Source organism: Macaca mulatta, chromosome 7 (genome assembly GCF_049350105.2).
Source record: "Macaca mulatta isolate MMU2019108-1 chromosome 7, T2T-MMU8v2.0, whole genome shotgun sequence".
Lineage (NCBI taxonomy): Eukaryota > Metazoa > Chordata > Mammalia > Primates > Cercopithecidae > Macaca > Macaca mulatta.
Window position 1 is genome coordinate 140,278,688 of NC_133412.1, and position 16,754 is coordinate 140,295,441.

General features: G+C 37.3%; 1 protein-coding gene across 30 annotated transcripts in view; it reads left to right on the plus strand.

The window, feature by feature from the left end:
- Nucleotides 1-16,754, plus strand: part of GPHN (gephyrin) — a 734,546-nt gene that overhangs the window by 664,463 nt on the left and 53,329 nt on the right. For all 30 annotated transcript variants that reach the window (XR_013395171.1, XM_077938281.1, XM_077938262.1 and 27 more), the window contains 3 exon segments: nucleotides 1,062-1,120; nucleotides 2,219-2,372; nucleotides 10,080-10,201. Coding sequence is in view for 29 of the 30 variants with exons in the window: in XM_077938281.1 (XP_077794407.1) it covers nucleotides 1,062-1,120; nucleotides 2,219-2,372; nucleotides 10,080-10,201 (335 nt within the window). In the remaining variant the exon portion in view is untranslated.

Here is a 16,754-nt window from a genome sequence, read left to right on the forward strand (position 1 = left end):
ACCAAATGACCCTTTCACCTCTGGTTTTCTGTAAGTCCGGAAAAAGTTGTGCCACCAAATGACAGCCTGCAAATATTAAGTGTATGTCAGTTCTCCCTCCATTACCTCAAGTAAAAGATGCTGGAATCTAAGCAAGCCTTTATCTCACTGAAAATAGTGGCAGGTTATTGAAACCAGAGTATAATCCAGTAATAAAAGTAGAATAGATTCAACTGAGGTTTTAATAATCAGCTATGTTTCTTGTTTTGTGAAGAAAGTAAAGTATATTGTAAAGCTGAGGTTGAAAATAAACATATATTCTCCCAAGCTGAGTAGATAGTAAAATTGGCCATGCCAAGAGACAGACACTTTCCTTGATCTGGAGATTTTCTTTCTAATCACCTTTCCATATGTAAGGTTTATAAAATTCAACTCTTGGCAAACAGGTCACATTGCCTGCTGTTAAAACTGCCTAAGCAGATTTATTGGCATCAGGGAAGCCAGCAGAGCACTGAATTCCAGAACACATGCATCCACAGACTCTGCCAGATGACAAGACACAGTTCCAATGTCACAATATTATTCACAGCCCATAAATGTAAAATTGATTATTGCAATTAATGTACAGAAATCTACTACCAGGCAAACTATAAGTCCTTTACTGAAATTTCTCTAAGTATTTGGTAACCTTGGCATGGTATTGATCCCATGATTCATGGGAAAAGAAGAAAGCTATTACCTCCATGCACATTCACTTTATTAGGGTAGCTATATGTGTGTATATATATATATATATGTGTGTGTGTGTGTGTGTGTGTGTATATAAATTTATAATGTATTATAAACAAGATTTAATATTTGAATTGGTACATTTTAATATTTTTATTTATTGCCACCAAACCTTCTAATTTTTCAGGAACCTGTGTTAGAAATTCAGTGTTTTCAAAGGGTGTAGCAAATAATTGTCTTTTTCTCTATATTTGTATATATCCTGGGCCTATCTGATGGTAAAAGTATCAGAGTAGCTAAATTCTACTGCTCAGAAATTCTGTTTGAAATTACATGACCTGCTCTTATTATAGGGCACTGAAGAACTTGAAGTGCGAATTTTGGTGCAAGCTCGGCCAGGCCAAGATATCAGGTAACTTCAAAACACATAGAATATATAACCTACTTTTGTTTCTATATGATCATTTACTCAGGAAACCCTGGCTACTATAAATCTGCAGCCATGTCAATTAGCCATTAATTTTCAGGGCTTTAACAAAAAGCAAAATGAATGTTATGAATTCTGTATCACATATCTGCCCTGCCTACTTTTTAATGAAGATAGTAAAGGCAAGTTAGTCAAAAGCAAGATGAGAAAGAGGTAAAATCATGAGCCTACATATTCTACAGTTAATTCTACTCCTAGATAATCCAGAATTACCCAATCCCATTCCTAAATAATCTGGAATTTGGTATTAACTCAGATAATACCAGAATTGGGTATTTACACAGTTAACTGATAGCATATGCTCTAGTGACTACCAATAATAATGGAATAATCTGCTCCTCCTTATATGCAAAGATGAAGCTATTTGCTATAATAAATAGTGCATATACTTTAAATATTTTTCTTACAATGGAATATGTTTACCCTGATTCCATTAATACTAATTTGCTGAACATCCCTTTGTAACGAAGCTACACTTCTCCCATCCCAATGGCAGCACACCAAGGTGAATGTACCTCGGTAGCCACAGATCAGGACCAACCTAAGTGGTCCAAATGGAAATTATCTCTATAACTGTAACCTCATTAGCATTAATCTCCTTGCCACAAAGCTAGCCAGCTGTGGACCTCGTATTAATGCCACTAGATATTTTCATACGAATTCTTGCCTTATCAAAGAAAGTTTACAATTGGTATTTTTACTATAATGTAACACAAAACAATTTGTAAAGTAATTTTCTTCACAGGTACTCAGGAAAAAAAATTTTCAAATATGAAGTAACATATTTTTCTTTAGCAGTAATATATTCAAATCCTATTTCTGTTTTCTGTTGTGTGATTTAACTTTTAAAATAAAAAAAGCATAGGATTTTTAGAATCCCTTCATTTCATTATTTTCCTACTACTTTATTTCTTAACTTTTTTATCCTCTTGAATGTCCTTTTTTTTGACACGAAAGTTTCCCTCTGAGTTGAGAAAACGTTGTTCTTAATCACACTGCTTATGGTTCTGCTTTGACTTTCAGACCCATCGGCCATGACATTAAAAGAGGGGAATGTGTTTTGGCCAAAGGAACCCACATGGGCCCCTCAGAGATTGGTCTTCTGGCAACTGTAGGTGTCACAGAGGTTGAAGTTAATAAGTTTCCAGTGGTTGCAGTCATGTCAACAGGGAATGAGGTATTAAAAGTAAAAATGGAGGGAGTGGGGAGCGGGCCTGTAAGATAAAGGTATTTCTGACATCTGTTCTGTGTTGTAAATAGAATGTTGTAGATTATAGATCATACCAGTGGGTCCACATTCTTACAACAGGGAAACAATAAATTGGCCTAAGGATAGTTTCAAGTTCAGAATGTGAGAACAAGGAAGAACTAGTAAAAATTATGTATTATGAAATGTTCTCTTCTATTAGAATGAAATATTATAACCAATGGCGTTTCCACAAAGTCAGTACACATAAGCAAAGAATTTTAGCTGCTAGCTATAGATATTAAACTATGCAAACTCAGTACTTTTTCTGTTTAGACAATGAATTGTGCCCAGCCTGCTGCTGAAATGATGGGCCACTTCTGTGTGGGAAGTATCAATGAATCAGGACATCATGGCTAGTACTTCTTACGAAAAGTTCCATTTGATCTTTAATCACCAAGAGGGATTTGATAATCAGGGTTTTTTTTTTTTTTCTCTCTCCCTAAAGATAGCATCTCAAGTGGCATGATATTTAGAATGGGTCAAAACATCATTTCATTCCTGATTTAGAAAAGAGAATTTAGTTCATCTCTTTCTGAGAACTATTAAAAAACTTCCCATTGCCTGTTTTGCTTAGGTTGTGCAAAACTTCAGTCAGAAGCTCTAAGGTCAAATAGAGAATACTAAAATGTGAATCTGCTGGAAACTCAAAACCTTTTAAAAGAATCAGAAACTATTGAGATTTTTAAAAGTATTAATAATTCCTTTGACGTTACTATTAAAGAAAAGATTAACGGGATTTTTTTTTAATCTCTTTGTTCTGAAAATAAACTCATCATTATTTTTAATTTCTTGAAGTCTTGGAAATGAAAATTTTCAAAGGTCTTTTTATGACCTTATAGTCCTTTTGGTTAAAGCAAAAGAATAGACTCTTTTATTTTGCGAATGGATAGCTAAATCAACATTCCAGATGTGCTTACTTCCCACTATATATGCACTAGTCATTTCCAAAAACTATTGATTGACAGAAAACAAACATTCTTTTCAATTTGATCTACACAGTAATGATTTTAATATCCTTAGGACCAAATAACACTATATATAGCATCAGAAATAAATTTTTATTACACTGGTTGACTCAATGAACTATTCTTTTTTATGATTTACTTAACATGCTTTGTGCATCAAGTAAGTTCACGGAGTTTGAGAAAGCTAAACAGCAGCACACTCAGGGACCAGGCATGGTGGCTTATACCTGTAATTCCAGCATTTAGGGAGGCTGAAGCAGGGGGATCAATTGAGGCTAAGAGTTCAAAACCAGCCTGGGCAACATAGTGGGACCCTGCCTCTACTAAAAAATTAAAAATAGCTATGCTTGGTAGCACATGCCTATAGTCCTAGCTACTGGGGAGGCTGAGGTGGGAGGATTACTTGAGCCCAGGAATTCAAGGCTGCAGTGAGCTACGATGGCACCACTGCACTTTAGCCTAGGTGACAGAGTGAGACCCTATCACAAAATAAAGTAAAATAAGAATTAACACACTCATAAATAACTATTTAGTTAATAGGAAACTCTGTTTAAGCGATATTGCTTATATTTCTCTCTCATGCTTTTGTAGGTCTGGACTCAGCCTCTCAATTATTCACAGAGTATATTGTTAGTGTTTTGTTTAAGCTACCTTTTGCACTCAGTTAAAACTAATTACTGGAAGTAGGCTAAGGTAATGGGATGAAAATAGAGATGGTATTATATCATGAAATCTAGGGAAGAATTTGTAGTCTTAGTTCCCTGCCCCCATAGAGCGTATTATTCTTGAAGAAGCTTTGACTAATTCTACATGACTCATTCCCCTACTTTAACAGGGCTGCTATACTAAACTATACCACAGTTTTCCAAGAGAATAATGCTTCTAAATTATATAATCTTGGGTTCCATATAGCTCAACATTCCTCCCTTTCTCTTATTCAAGTTAGTTTTTATTATGACTCTGTGATCATATAATTTAGTTTTGTTCAGCAGATAATTGGGTACCTCTGTGCCAGGCACTTTACTGGAAATTAGTGATAAAAGAGATAAAGCATATTATCTCTCCTGAAGGCTTGAAATTCTCAGATACCCAGAGAACAATAGCAAAAAAATATTATCTATTTTCAGAAAGGGCAAAAGAAATTGCACTTAATGTGGCAAGGCCATAATTTACCCAGTCACAGTACAAACTTCCTTAAGTATTGGTTTTAGTTTCCAAAACCAATAGCTGGGCATGGTTGCTCACGCCTGTAATCCCAGCACTTTGGGAGGCTGAGGCAGGAGGATCGCTTGAGGTCAGGAGTTTGAGACCAGACTGACCAACATGGCAAAACCCTGTCTGTACTAAAAATACAAAAAAATTAGCTGGGTGTGATGGCACATGCCTGTAGTGACAACTGCTTGGGAGGCTGAGGCAGGAGAATTGCTTGATCCCAGGAGGCGGAGGTTGCAGTGAGCTGAGATCGCACCACTGCACTCTAGTCTAGGCAACAGAGAGAGACTCCATCTCATAAACAAAACAAAAAAAAGATATATATGGTTTCACATATGTCCACTTCTTGAATTTCATGTGACATATTGGTAAGCAGGACAGTTGCCTTGGCAACCCAAAGAATGCCATACAAGATATCTATGTATACTCTTTAAAACCTACCCGGTATTTTGTTAACTGTATGAGCTTGTTAAGGACCAGCAAATTATTTCAAAATTGGGGATATAGAGTTATCAACTATAGCTAACATGGAATAGCTGATTTCGATATTTGTTGATTTCAACAAACGGTGCATATTAAAATTTAGATATGCAACCTGTGGTGGCTCATGCCTGTAATCCCAGCAATTTGGGAGGCTGAGATGGGTAGATCACTTGAGGCTAGGAGTTTGAGACCAGCCTGAGCAACATGGCAAAACCCTAACTCTACAAAAAAATACAAAAATTAGCCAGGCATGATGCTATGCCCCTGTAGTCTCTGCTACTCAGGAGGCTGAGGCAAAGGTTACAGTGAGCAATGACCATTCCACTGCACTATACCTGGGAAACAGAGTGATACCTTGAAAAAAAAAAATTAAAAAAAAAAACAAAGAGAGAGAGGGAGAGGGAGAGAAGGAAGGAAGGAAGGACAGGAGGGAGGGAGGGAGGGAAGAAGAAGGGAAGGAGGGGAGGGGAGGGAAAGGAAGGGAAGGGAGAGAAAAGAAAAGAAACAAGGAAAGGAAGGGAGGGGAGGGGAGGGCAGGGCAGAGCTGCTTAGGAGATGGGTGCACCAAAATCTCACTAATCACTGCTGAAGAAATTATTCATGTAACCAGATACCACCTGTTCCCCAAAAACCTATTGAATTAAAAATTTTAAAAAGACAGGAAAAGAAAACTCATTCAGAATCCAAAAAAGAAAGAAAGAAAGAAAAAGAGTCTTGCCATTTTGCCCAGGCTGGCCTTAAACTCCTAAGCTCAAGCGATCCTCCCACCTCAGCTTCCCAAGTAGCTGAGACTACAGGCTTATGCTACCATAGCCACTTCACAGGACAGTTTTTAAGCCAAAATTATTAAACCAATCAAATCTGTCCATAGTCAGCTTAATGGAAATATTATAGTAATTATTTTCTAATACAATTTGTAAAACTCTGTATTTCTAAACCAAATTCTTAAAGACTCCTTAAATTATGTTTAAAAGCTCTAAATGTTTCTCTTCCCTTCTTATCTTGTAACCTAGTAAGCCAAGCAATTAGCTTAACTATCAGTTAAACCTTTTTTTCCCCAGAGTTTTGTTAAAAGCTATTTGGAACAGGAACATGCTTCATGAGAGCTCATTGACTTTTCTCCCTCTTTTTCTGTTAGACCTATTTATCTGAACTATCTGGGTGTGTCCATAATAACCAGAATTGTGTTTTGATCAATTAATAAATTTAGTTTTCTAGAAGACAGAGAAAGAAACTGAGATGATTACCACAAATATGTAGAGAATTACTGACCACTATAAAAGTCTAATCATCTTCTCTTTGCAAAGAGTGGGAAAGCCTTAAAAGCAAGCAAACCCATTTCAATACGTGAGAAAGAAAGGAAGTCATTACAACCAGTTCGAATAGTGTCTTAGGCCCTTGATGATTCCATCAAGACTATAGCATTAATAAAGTCTCTAAAAATACTTTATAGTGAATAATCATAGTCATATCAAAAGTACTTCAAAATGACCACTGCAATTCCAAGTTGTCTTTGATGAAATTATACTTTTTAGAAAGATAAATATGTGAAAGAGAAAACAGAAGCCAGAGTTATGCCTGGAGATAGTGCAAGTTTATTATTAAATGAACCCATGAATTCATTAGCTACTGGTCATTCAGAAGGGAAAAATAGCACTTAAATATTGTATCTAAAGTCCTCAACAGTAAAGGTTGAACCCCTGACAGCTAACCCTAAAACCCAACAAGCTAGAATGGGTAGAGAGGAAATCTTTCCCAAAGCCAGTTTCTCATAGACAAAACAAAACTAAGAAAAGTTCTCATAGGCACACAACAATGTGGCCAATTGACAGATAGGATGGCCAGTTTCAAATCTTTACTAAGAAAAAAATTAATATAAATCCAATCATAACCAAACAATTCTGGAAACCTTATACTTATAACAAAATATCAGCTATCTTTGGGAGTTCAACAAAAAAAAGGATCAGACCTCAAAACAAGGGCTGGAGTTAATCTAAGCATCATAGACAAGGAATCCCCCCAACAAAAAGGCAGAAGAGACCTCACTGAAATACAGCATAACCAATAATATAACTGGTGGCAAGGGCTCCCGCCTAAGTCTTGGTAGGATTTTCATAATACCAAAATCCTAATAGAAAGACCACCTGAGAAACTTGTTGATCATACAAAATGGTTATATTAAAGTTTCTGAGGAAAAGAAAACATCACCTTGAAAATGCTGGAGAGAGAAAAATAATTTTTCCTCAACCCTATGAGTTCTTACCTGGGACCTCTATAAAAGATAGATGTTTTTTTCTTAACAAGAAAAAAACAGAAGTTAGTTAACATGTATACCTCATGTATATATGGGAGATACCCAACGGAAAATTAGTAACTCCTAAAGTGTTGGCTGAGAAGTCTGGCTTAAATAGCATCTTCAGCAAAGAACGATACATTCTTAGAGAAGTGATGAGACAAAAGAAAAGGACCTTGAGTCTCTAGGGCCGGCAATCTGTGGGAAGGCAAATATATGGGAAACTAATGATAGATTAAAGGCTAGTTAATAAAGTTTGATCTATAAATTCCTCTGGCGCCATTTGCAGGCTGATAAGTGTCCAAAGATTTATCCCTCCTGCCGGGCGCGGTGGCTCACGCCTGTAATCCCAGCACTTTGGGAGGCCGAGGCAGGCAGATCACCCGAGGTCAGGAGTTCAAGACCAGCCTGGCCAACATGGCAAACCCCCATCTCTACTAAAAATGCAAAAATTAGCCAGGCATGGTAGTGTGTGCATGTAGTCCCAGATACACAGGAAGCTGTGGTAGGAGGATCGCTAGAACCCAGGGGACGAAGGTTGCAATGAGCTGAGATTGCACCACTGCACTCCAGCCTGTGCAACAGAATAAGACTCCATCTCAAAAAAAAAAGTGGGAAGATAGTGGCACCATTGATAATACCAAAAATGGGAAATTGAAGTTGGTGACTTGATATGGAGATGATGGGTTATGTTTTGTTTTACCTTGTATTTTTTTCTATTGAAACTATAATAAATTTCAGACATCATTCCCAAGATGACTGGAAGTATAACAGAAAATAAGATTCAGTTTTAAAAGGAAAAATTGTGAGTTTATTCTAGTATATTTAGCCTTATACTCTGTCATTTAATTCTGTATTGTTATCTTTGAAATTATTTAAAATGCACTGTAAATCCCACACCCTCATGTAACTAGCTATTTTTTCATTTTGTCAGTTTTACAGACAAATAACTGGTTCTCCAGTGACCTCTAATTTTCCATTATTTCTGGAACTGTTTGCAGCAAAATAACAGAGAGGAACATAAATAGCAAAGAAAACACCCTGATAACAGAGGAATCTTATTTACTTGGTGGTTAGCACCCTGCTTTGAAAAAAAAAGACATAATCACACAGTTTTCTTTCTAAAGCAACTGGTTTGATTAATGGAGTTAAAGAGCTGCAAGCCTTGCCCCTTATAAAATTATAATCACTTTAATAACTGTGTGTTAATTAAGATCAGAAAATTAATCTATGTTAGCATTGCAATAGCAATTTTCCAAGCACTGCCAGTGAGTAAGAATGAAAGTGAGTTACAATGTCACATGGCATCTGATTAAGTAAAATTAGTACAGTATTCAAAGGGAAGACTCCCTGGTGACACTGAATAAGATGGTCAGAGTTTTCCTCTAGCCTATTGTAAGGGGACAGTTGGTTGCAAAGCTACTACTTTTCCAATATAAAGTCAAAAATCTGGCCACGTAGTATCACTAATGAGTCTGAAGGAAGATTGTGGCTTGTGGTTATTGTCTGGGAGAATTCATATATTAAGCTCTGGTGTTGGCCATATTAGTAGCTATAACATCTTAAATGTGCAGGCTTGCCTTTAACCTCCTAAAATAATAGTCCAGGTTTTCTCACTTCAAATAAGTACTTTTTTTACTTTATAATTTCTGAAATCAAAGCATATCTTAAAACTTGTACATAAATTGTTGTAAGAATGTGTCTGTGTGTGTTAAGAACCCACTACTCTTAGGTATTTTATAATCTAATAGTCTGTGTTCACATTATAAACTGATTTCATCTGTACTAGCATCTAGGGGTAACAATATGAGAACAATTGGGAGGAAAGTAGGTGATCTTTTGACGTCATATGTCATCAAGAAAGGAAAGAGAATCACATTTATTGTACATTTATCTGCATAAACTGAATGTTCATTATCTCACTCCTAACAATTACCTTGCAAGGTAGTTATTATTACTATATTTTATAAATGAGAAAATTAAGACAAAGAATTTTGTCAACTTGAATTTGAACCCTATAGGAATCCAAAGCTCTTCCTACTATACAATCTGACTACCTCATTGGAACATCCTAAGATATAATAAGCTTCTTTAATTTTCTTCATAGACATAGTAGATATTAAATCTCTGAAGGTTAATTCAGTTCAGAATAATGGAATTGTACATACATGTAGCTAAGTATTACTTAAGTTTGCTAGTATCAGAGACAAAACATGTCTTCTGTCCTTCACATAAGCCTAACTTTGATACTGTTGACCCCACTTCAGAAAAGAGACCAAAAAGTTTGAAAGAAAAGATAAACTATTATTCTGTTCAGACTTAAGGATATCACGTCACACAATCTGTACCTCAAATATTCCCAATGAAAGATAAATTGGAAAATAATATTAGGAGAAAAAAAGGTAATTGTTTTATTTAGTTTGGCCAGTATCTCCAGAGCATTATTATCAAATTGGAGCCCAACCTGGTAAACGTCTGTTTTCTGACTTCCATAGGAACATTTTCTCATCCTCCTATACTTTCAATATTTATTTAAAGATCCTTTGGGCATTCACCTTCAAAATGCCAGATACCATTGTAGGTGCTAGATATGTTAAACTCAGTTTAGTAGATTTTTTTTTCATTAGAAATATACAACATTATCCTAATAGAATAATTTGTGGTGGTTTTTTGGCTTTGTAGCTGCTAAATCCTGAAGATGACCTCTTACCAGGGAAGATTCGAGACAGCAATCGTTCAACTCTTCTAGCAACAATTCAGGAACATGGTTACCCCACAATCAACTTGGGTATTGTAGGAGACAAGTAAGTATTTGATGTTATTCTGAAAAGTTTGTATTTGTACAAATATGAGTTTTTGGAGTACTCAGTAGGTGGAGTTGCTGCTAAAGAGACAGAAATTTAATGTCATAATTTTCACTTATTCTTCAGAAGCCAAAAAATTATAGAGGTATCTATGTCCTTTAGAGATAAAGATTTCTTAGAATGTCTCTGAAAACAAGAGAAATACTTTACTTTCCTGTAGGTGTGTTAGGTTTCAAAGGATATTTTTGTGATAGTTTTGGTTTTATCCCAATGGAACCAACAGTGATGGCATTATTCTGATTCACATTTTTACTTTCTTCAAGAAAGACAAGAAAAACATAGGTAAGAAAAGAGAGATTGTCGAAATTAGCATACCTAATTCTTTGAAGTTTAAGTACAATTTTTTTCTAGAACTTCTATATTGATTTTTATATCTTTATGTAACCCGTTTCTCCAGGCTTTACCTACCTGAAAATACAAAGGGAAGCACATTGACTATAATTACTTAATTGTTAAGAGCCTGTTACCCCCATCTACTGAATTAACTCAGCCCTCTGCTAAGTTTTCTAAGTATTTCTGTGAATCTCCAGTTCTGTCTCATGTGTGATCAAAAGCAAGTCTACACTTTCTAAACATCCCAGCATCATGCAACACTGCTGCCTGGCTGTCTTTCAAAAGGCACTCTTTCCAGTTCACTAGAGCTACACCTGCTTTTAGTAATACTCAAATATCAACCCAATGGAGACAAGGCTCAGAGACAGATCTGAGTGATAAATACCCATGATGTATCTATCACGCATAATCCCCTTTCTCTTTTATCACTACCTCATCACTGAGTAGACCTCATTAAGCATGGATCCTTCCTCCCTTATGTTGAGTACTTTCCCAAAACTCAAATGTGCTTTTGAAGAGGTTCTGACCTACCATTCACAAGGTAGACTCTGACAAGGCATGCTATGAACTTTATCTTAGGCTCAAACTGGACACAGTCTAACCTAAGCTTGTCCAGGCCAGGCGCAGTGGCTCACGCCTGTAATCCCAGCACTTTGGAAGGCCAAGGCGGGTGGATCACTTGAGGCCAAGAGTTCGAGATCAGCCTAACATGAAGAAACCCCATCTCTACTAAAAAATGACAAAAATTGCCTGGGTGTGGTGGTGCACACCTGTAATCCCAGCTCCTCGGAAAGCTGAGGCATGAGAATCATTTGAGCCTGGGGGGCGGAGGTTGAAGTGAGCTGAGATCACAACACTGCACCCCAGCCTGGGAAACAGAGCGAGACTCTGTCTCAAAAAATAAATAAATAAACAAACTAAGCTTCTCTAACCCTTGGCCCATGGACCACGTACAACCCAGGACAGCTTTGAATGTAGCCCAACACAAATTCGTAAACTTTCTTAAAACATTATGAGTTTCTTTTGAGATTTTCTTTTCTTAGCTCCTTAGCTATCATTAGTGTATTTTATATGTGGCCCAAGACAATTCTTCTTCTTCTGATGTGGCCCAGGGAAGCCAAAAGATTGAACACCCCTGGTGTAAACCTTGGACACAAGCATCTTGCCAGTAACCTGAAAGGTAGTAGCTTTTATGTCATCTATCCTTTTGAAGTTCTCTTCTTTCCTCCTGATTTTTTTTCTTTCTCTGAGAATACTGGAGTAGAAGCTGGTGTGTTTTCAAATGTCATTCTTTTAAAAATCATCACCATTTGTATTTACATGGATGTTTAGTTCTAAAGAAGTTTGGCCGGGAGTGGTGGTTCACGCCTATAATCTCAGCACTTTGGGAGGCCAAGGCAGGTGAATTACCTGAGATAAGGAGTTTGAGACCAGCCTGGCCAACATGGTGAAACCCCATCTCTACTAAAAATACAAAAATTAACTGGGTATAGTGGTGTGCACCTGTAATCCCAGCTACTAGGAAGCTAACACAGGAGAATCACTTGAACCCGGGAGGTGGAGGTTGCAGTGAGCTGAGATCGCACCATTGCACTCCAGCCTGGGCAACAAAGTGAGACTCCATCTCAAAAAAAGAAAGAAAGAAAAGAAAAGAAGAAAGGGAAGGAAAGAAAGAGAAAGAAAGAAAGAAGAAGTTTATCATTAAGTAGCAGGCAAGTTAGAGCCCATGCTAATAAAGCCAGTGTACAGGTTACCTAGCATCACCCTGCCCAGGACCCCTCGTCCTAGGAAGGGAAAGTAAAGCCGGTGTACAGGAAGGAAAGGGGGGAAAAAGCCAGTTATTTGAATTTGGGCCTTAGCAGTAACCTATCCTTTCAGGTACAAGTACCTAAAAACTATCCTATCCAGATACACCTTTTTCAAAGACCAAAACCAACTTCTGAGAAGAGAAGAGATAAATCCAAGAGTTTGAAAACACAAAGATAAGGCAAGCAGGCTTGAAACTTCATGAAACAAACACCAGATTCTTAGGGTTATTTCCCTCCTACCGATGGCTCTGGCTGTACCTCTAAGTACATTAATGAGCTCTAAGAAATATTATAAGGGAAAAGGGAGCTTTTAAATTGTTTTTACCCTAATTTGTTCTGGACTATAATTCTGTCCATTCTCCCTCTTACTGTTATACTTTTATACTTTTTTAAAAAGAGGTTACTTAATATGCTATATATACTGCCATTATCTTGACGTACTCTAAAGGCCAAAACATCATTGAAAGGTCAACATGTTGGTATGCTGATATTTTTCTGGGATCCACACTGTTAATTTGTGGTGGACATTTCCTAATAATGGTGATATTGCATTTAACTCCAAAATATACTCTGAAAACAGAATAAAGAACAACAAAACTATAACAGGTTAAGGCAATTCAATGAATGTACAAATCTCTAGTGTATACCCTTTTCTTGAATAGTAATACCTTATATCAAACTGAGAACAATTTAAAAAAAAAAAAACTGATGCAAATCTAGGCTTTCTTAGTCTTAGAGTGCTATATTGAAGGGGTCCAGAGTGAATGGTGTAGAATGCAGAGGTGGGATGTGGGAGGAAATAATTTATAATTGTTCTAATGGAAATCTGTGCTGGGAGTTTAGCAAAGAAAACAAGATATTTAATCTGCAGCCTATTGATATTCTGTGAAGGCTGCCCTCCTTCATTCTTCTCCTTCCTATTTAGCCATTTGCTAAGGAAAGCAAATATTGTTACACAGAAGCATCTGAGTAAAGCTCTCCAGGGAAACAAGCAGAGTCATGGGAGAAACTGTACCCTAGGTTTAAAGCAGGGAGAGAAATAGCTCAAGAATGTCAATAAGGGCCAGGTGCAGTGGCTCACGCCTATAATCCCAGCACTTTGGGAGCCCAAGGCGGGCAGATCACCTGAGATCAAGAGTAGAGTTGGAGACCAGCCTGGCCAACATGGCGAACCCCCGTCTCTACTAAAAATATAAAAATTAGCTAGGCGTGGTGGTGCATGCCTATAATCCCAGCTACTTGGGAGGCTGAGGTAGGGGAATTGCTTGAACCTGGGAGGCAGAAGTTGCAGTGAGCCAAGATCGCACCACTGCACTCCAGCCTGGGTGACAGAACGAGACTCTGTCTCAAAAAAAAAAGGTCAATAAGCACAGAACCTTATTCAACTATGACAGATAAGGGTAGAGAGTGACAGCTCTATTTGTGTCATTAAAAAAGGTTTGAGTCTGGTTTTTAAATTCTATATGATTCTATTTCTCAGCTCTTATTCTTATACCCTGTCATAATTTTGACAATCAATGTAAATTGAAGGTAAGACTTTGTAACTCTTTGAAGTGAGTTGGACTAAATGGCCTTTGCTTACTATACCTTTTATTTAAAAAGAGGTTAATTTGCAGCCGGGCACGGTGGCTGACGCCTGTAATCCCAGCACTTGGGGAGGCTGAGGCGGGCGGATCACAAGGTCAGGAGATCGAGACCATCCTGGCTAACACGGTGAAACCCCGTCTCTACTAAAAATACAAAAAGTTAGCCAGGCATGGTGGTGGGCGCTGGTAGTCCCAGCTACTCGGGAGGCTGAGGCAGGAGAATGGCGTGAACCCGGTGGGGTGGAGCTTTGCAGTGAGCCGAGATCGCACCACTGTACTCCAGTCTGGGCGACAGAGCAAGACTCTGCCTCAAAAAAAAAAAAGAAAAAAAAGAGGTTAATTTAATAGTACTATGAAGATTACTGGAGGGATGCTTCAAATACCTGAGAATTAACAACTGTATTTGAAAATCATTCATTTATAAATATTATGTATATATTAAAATACATTTCTTGTTTTCTCACACTGTTTGGCACATAGTACTGTTGGAGTTCCTATAGTCTTTTTCTTTAACGAGACACATTTTGAAACCCAGAGATGTTAAGTAACTTGCCCGGCATCATACTACTAGTTAGTGACAGAGATAAAAATGGAATCTAAATTTCCTGAGATTGACAATCCATACTTCTCTACCTGAGATTGACAATCCATACTTCTCTACTATCATTATAAAGACAAGATATTGTATACCTGTGTACTACTGTGGCCTGGATTGGTCAGAGTTTTATAAATCTCTAGTTTCAAGCTAGAAATTAAAGAATGAGTAGGATTTAGATAGGAAAAGAGAGTGTGTTAATCCAAGTAGGAAACAGAATGCGCAAAAGTAGAGAAGTAGAAACAAATACGGTCTAGAGAATTAGAAATGAACAAGAGGTTCAGGTAGAAGGATAAGACAGGTAAATTGAGTAGAAACTTGAGCCAGATTTTGAAAGGCTTTGCAATTTAGGCAGAACTACCCAATTCAGTTAAATTTGAAGTTTGGGTATTTTTTTATTTGGGTTTTTGGGTTTTTTGTTTGTTTGTTTGTTTGTTTTGCAGAATTGACATAAAAAACTATTATTTTAAAAAGATCAGTTGACCTAGATTTATCATATAAGCTAATGATAGAAGAGGAAAAAAAAAATAAGCTAATGATGGAGACTGGAAATAAGGAGAACAATACAGTTTGTTTACTCATTGTTTATTCAGTCACCAGGAAGTATTGATTGTGTACCGGTGAATCATCTGGAGATCTTATTGAAAATTTGATTATACTTTAAGAAATCTGGGGTGGGCTGAGATTTTGCATCTCTAACAAGCTCCGAAATTATGCCAAACTGCAGGTCTGTGGATCACAGGAAGTATCAAGAATATAGTAAGATCAGTCATGCATCTGCTATGAATTTTAAGCCAAAGGCTATTGAAGATACAAAATTGAAACAGATATTGATCTTGCTTTTGAAGAATTACAAATTCCTAGCGGTAAAAATATTTTAGAAGGTTCCAGAACTTAAACTCAAATTTGGAACTATAACTAAGAAGACAGAGATTAAATAAAGAGAAATAGTGAAGATTATTATGTAGAAGAGAGCAGTATCACAGTTGAATTATCTTTGTCTGGATTACAAAGCCTCAAAATGGTATGTGTAGGTAAACACAAAATGCCTGGAAAAGCAAGCTGTTAGGCCTCTTTACCACAATTTTATATTCCTGTATAGCAACATATTATTTCATATCTTCATTCTCCGTTCAAAATCTATTATTTCTTGGCTTTTATAGCTCTTTTTACTATGCTCATTCCCCTAAATTTAGGTCTCCCTGTGGCTTACCCTTGGCTTTCTGTCCTTTTCATTCTGTGTGCTAATGACTGACTACCAAATCTAATATCCCCAGCCCAAATATGAAACTGGTAAAGCCTAGATATTCTGAATTGGCACAAATTTATGTGAGTTTATATACTTTTAAACACAACCCTATTTCTACTTTTTTTTTTTTTTTTTTTTTGAGACGGAGTCTCACTCTGCCACCCAGGCTGGAGTACAGTGGCGCAATCTGGCTCACTGCAACATCCGCCTCCCGGGTTCAAGTGATTCTCCTGTCTCAGCCTCCTGAGTAGCTGAGACTACAGGCACCCACCACCACGTCTGGCCCCTGTTTCTACTTTTTTCCCAAGATATATTTTATTTGAAAAAGCAAGTTGCAGAATGAGTTTAATTTTATCTCACATTAAATAGCAACTGAACAAACATGTATTTATAAATATGGTATATGCATTGGAAGAAATTTATATGTAGAAATACCCTATACACCCAACTGTTATTTCTAGTAGTAAGAGTTTGCATATGGGGCAGAAGTTAGAGAATTAAAAGTGATGGTGAGGGCCAGGCTCAGTGGCTTACGCCTCTAATCCCAGCACTTTGGGAGGCCAAGGCGGGCAGATCACAAGGTCAGGAGTTCGAGATCAGCCTGGCCAATATGGTGAAACCCCGTCTCTACTAAAAATACAAAAATTAGCCAGGCATGGTGGTGGGCGCTTCTAATTATTTTTTAGAGACGGAGTTTCACTGTTGTTGCCCAAGCTGGAGTGCAATGACACGATCTCAGCTCACTGAAACTTGCACCTCACGGGTTCAAGCAATTCCCCTGCCTCAGCCTCCTGAGTAGCTGGGATTACAGGCATGCACCACCACACCCAGCTAATTTCGTATTTTTAGTAAAGATGGGGTTTCTCCATGTTGGTCAGGCTGGTCTCAAAACTTCCAACCTCAGGTGATCTACCTGCCTCGG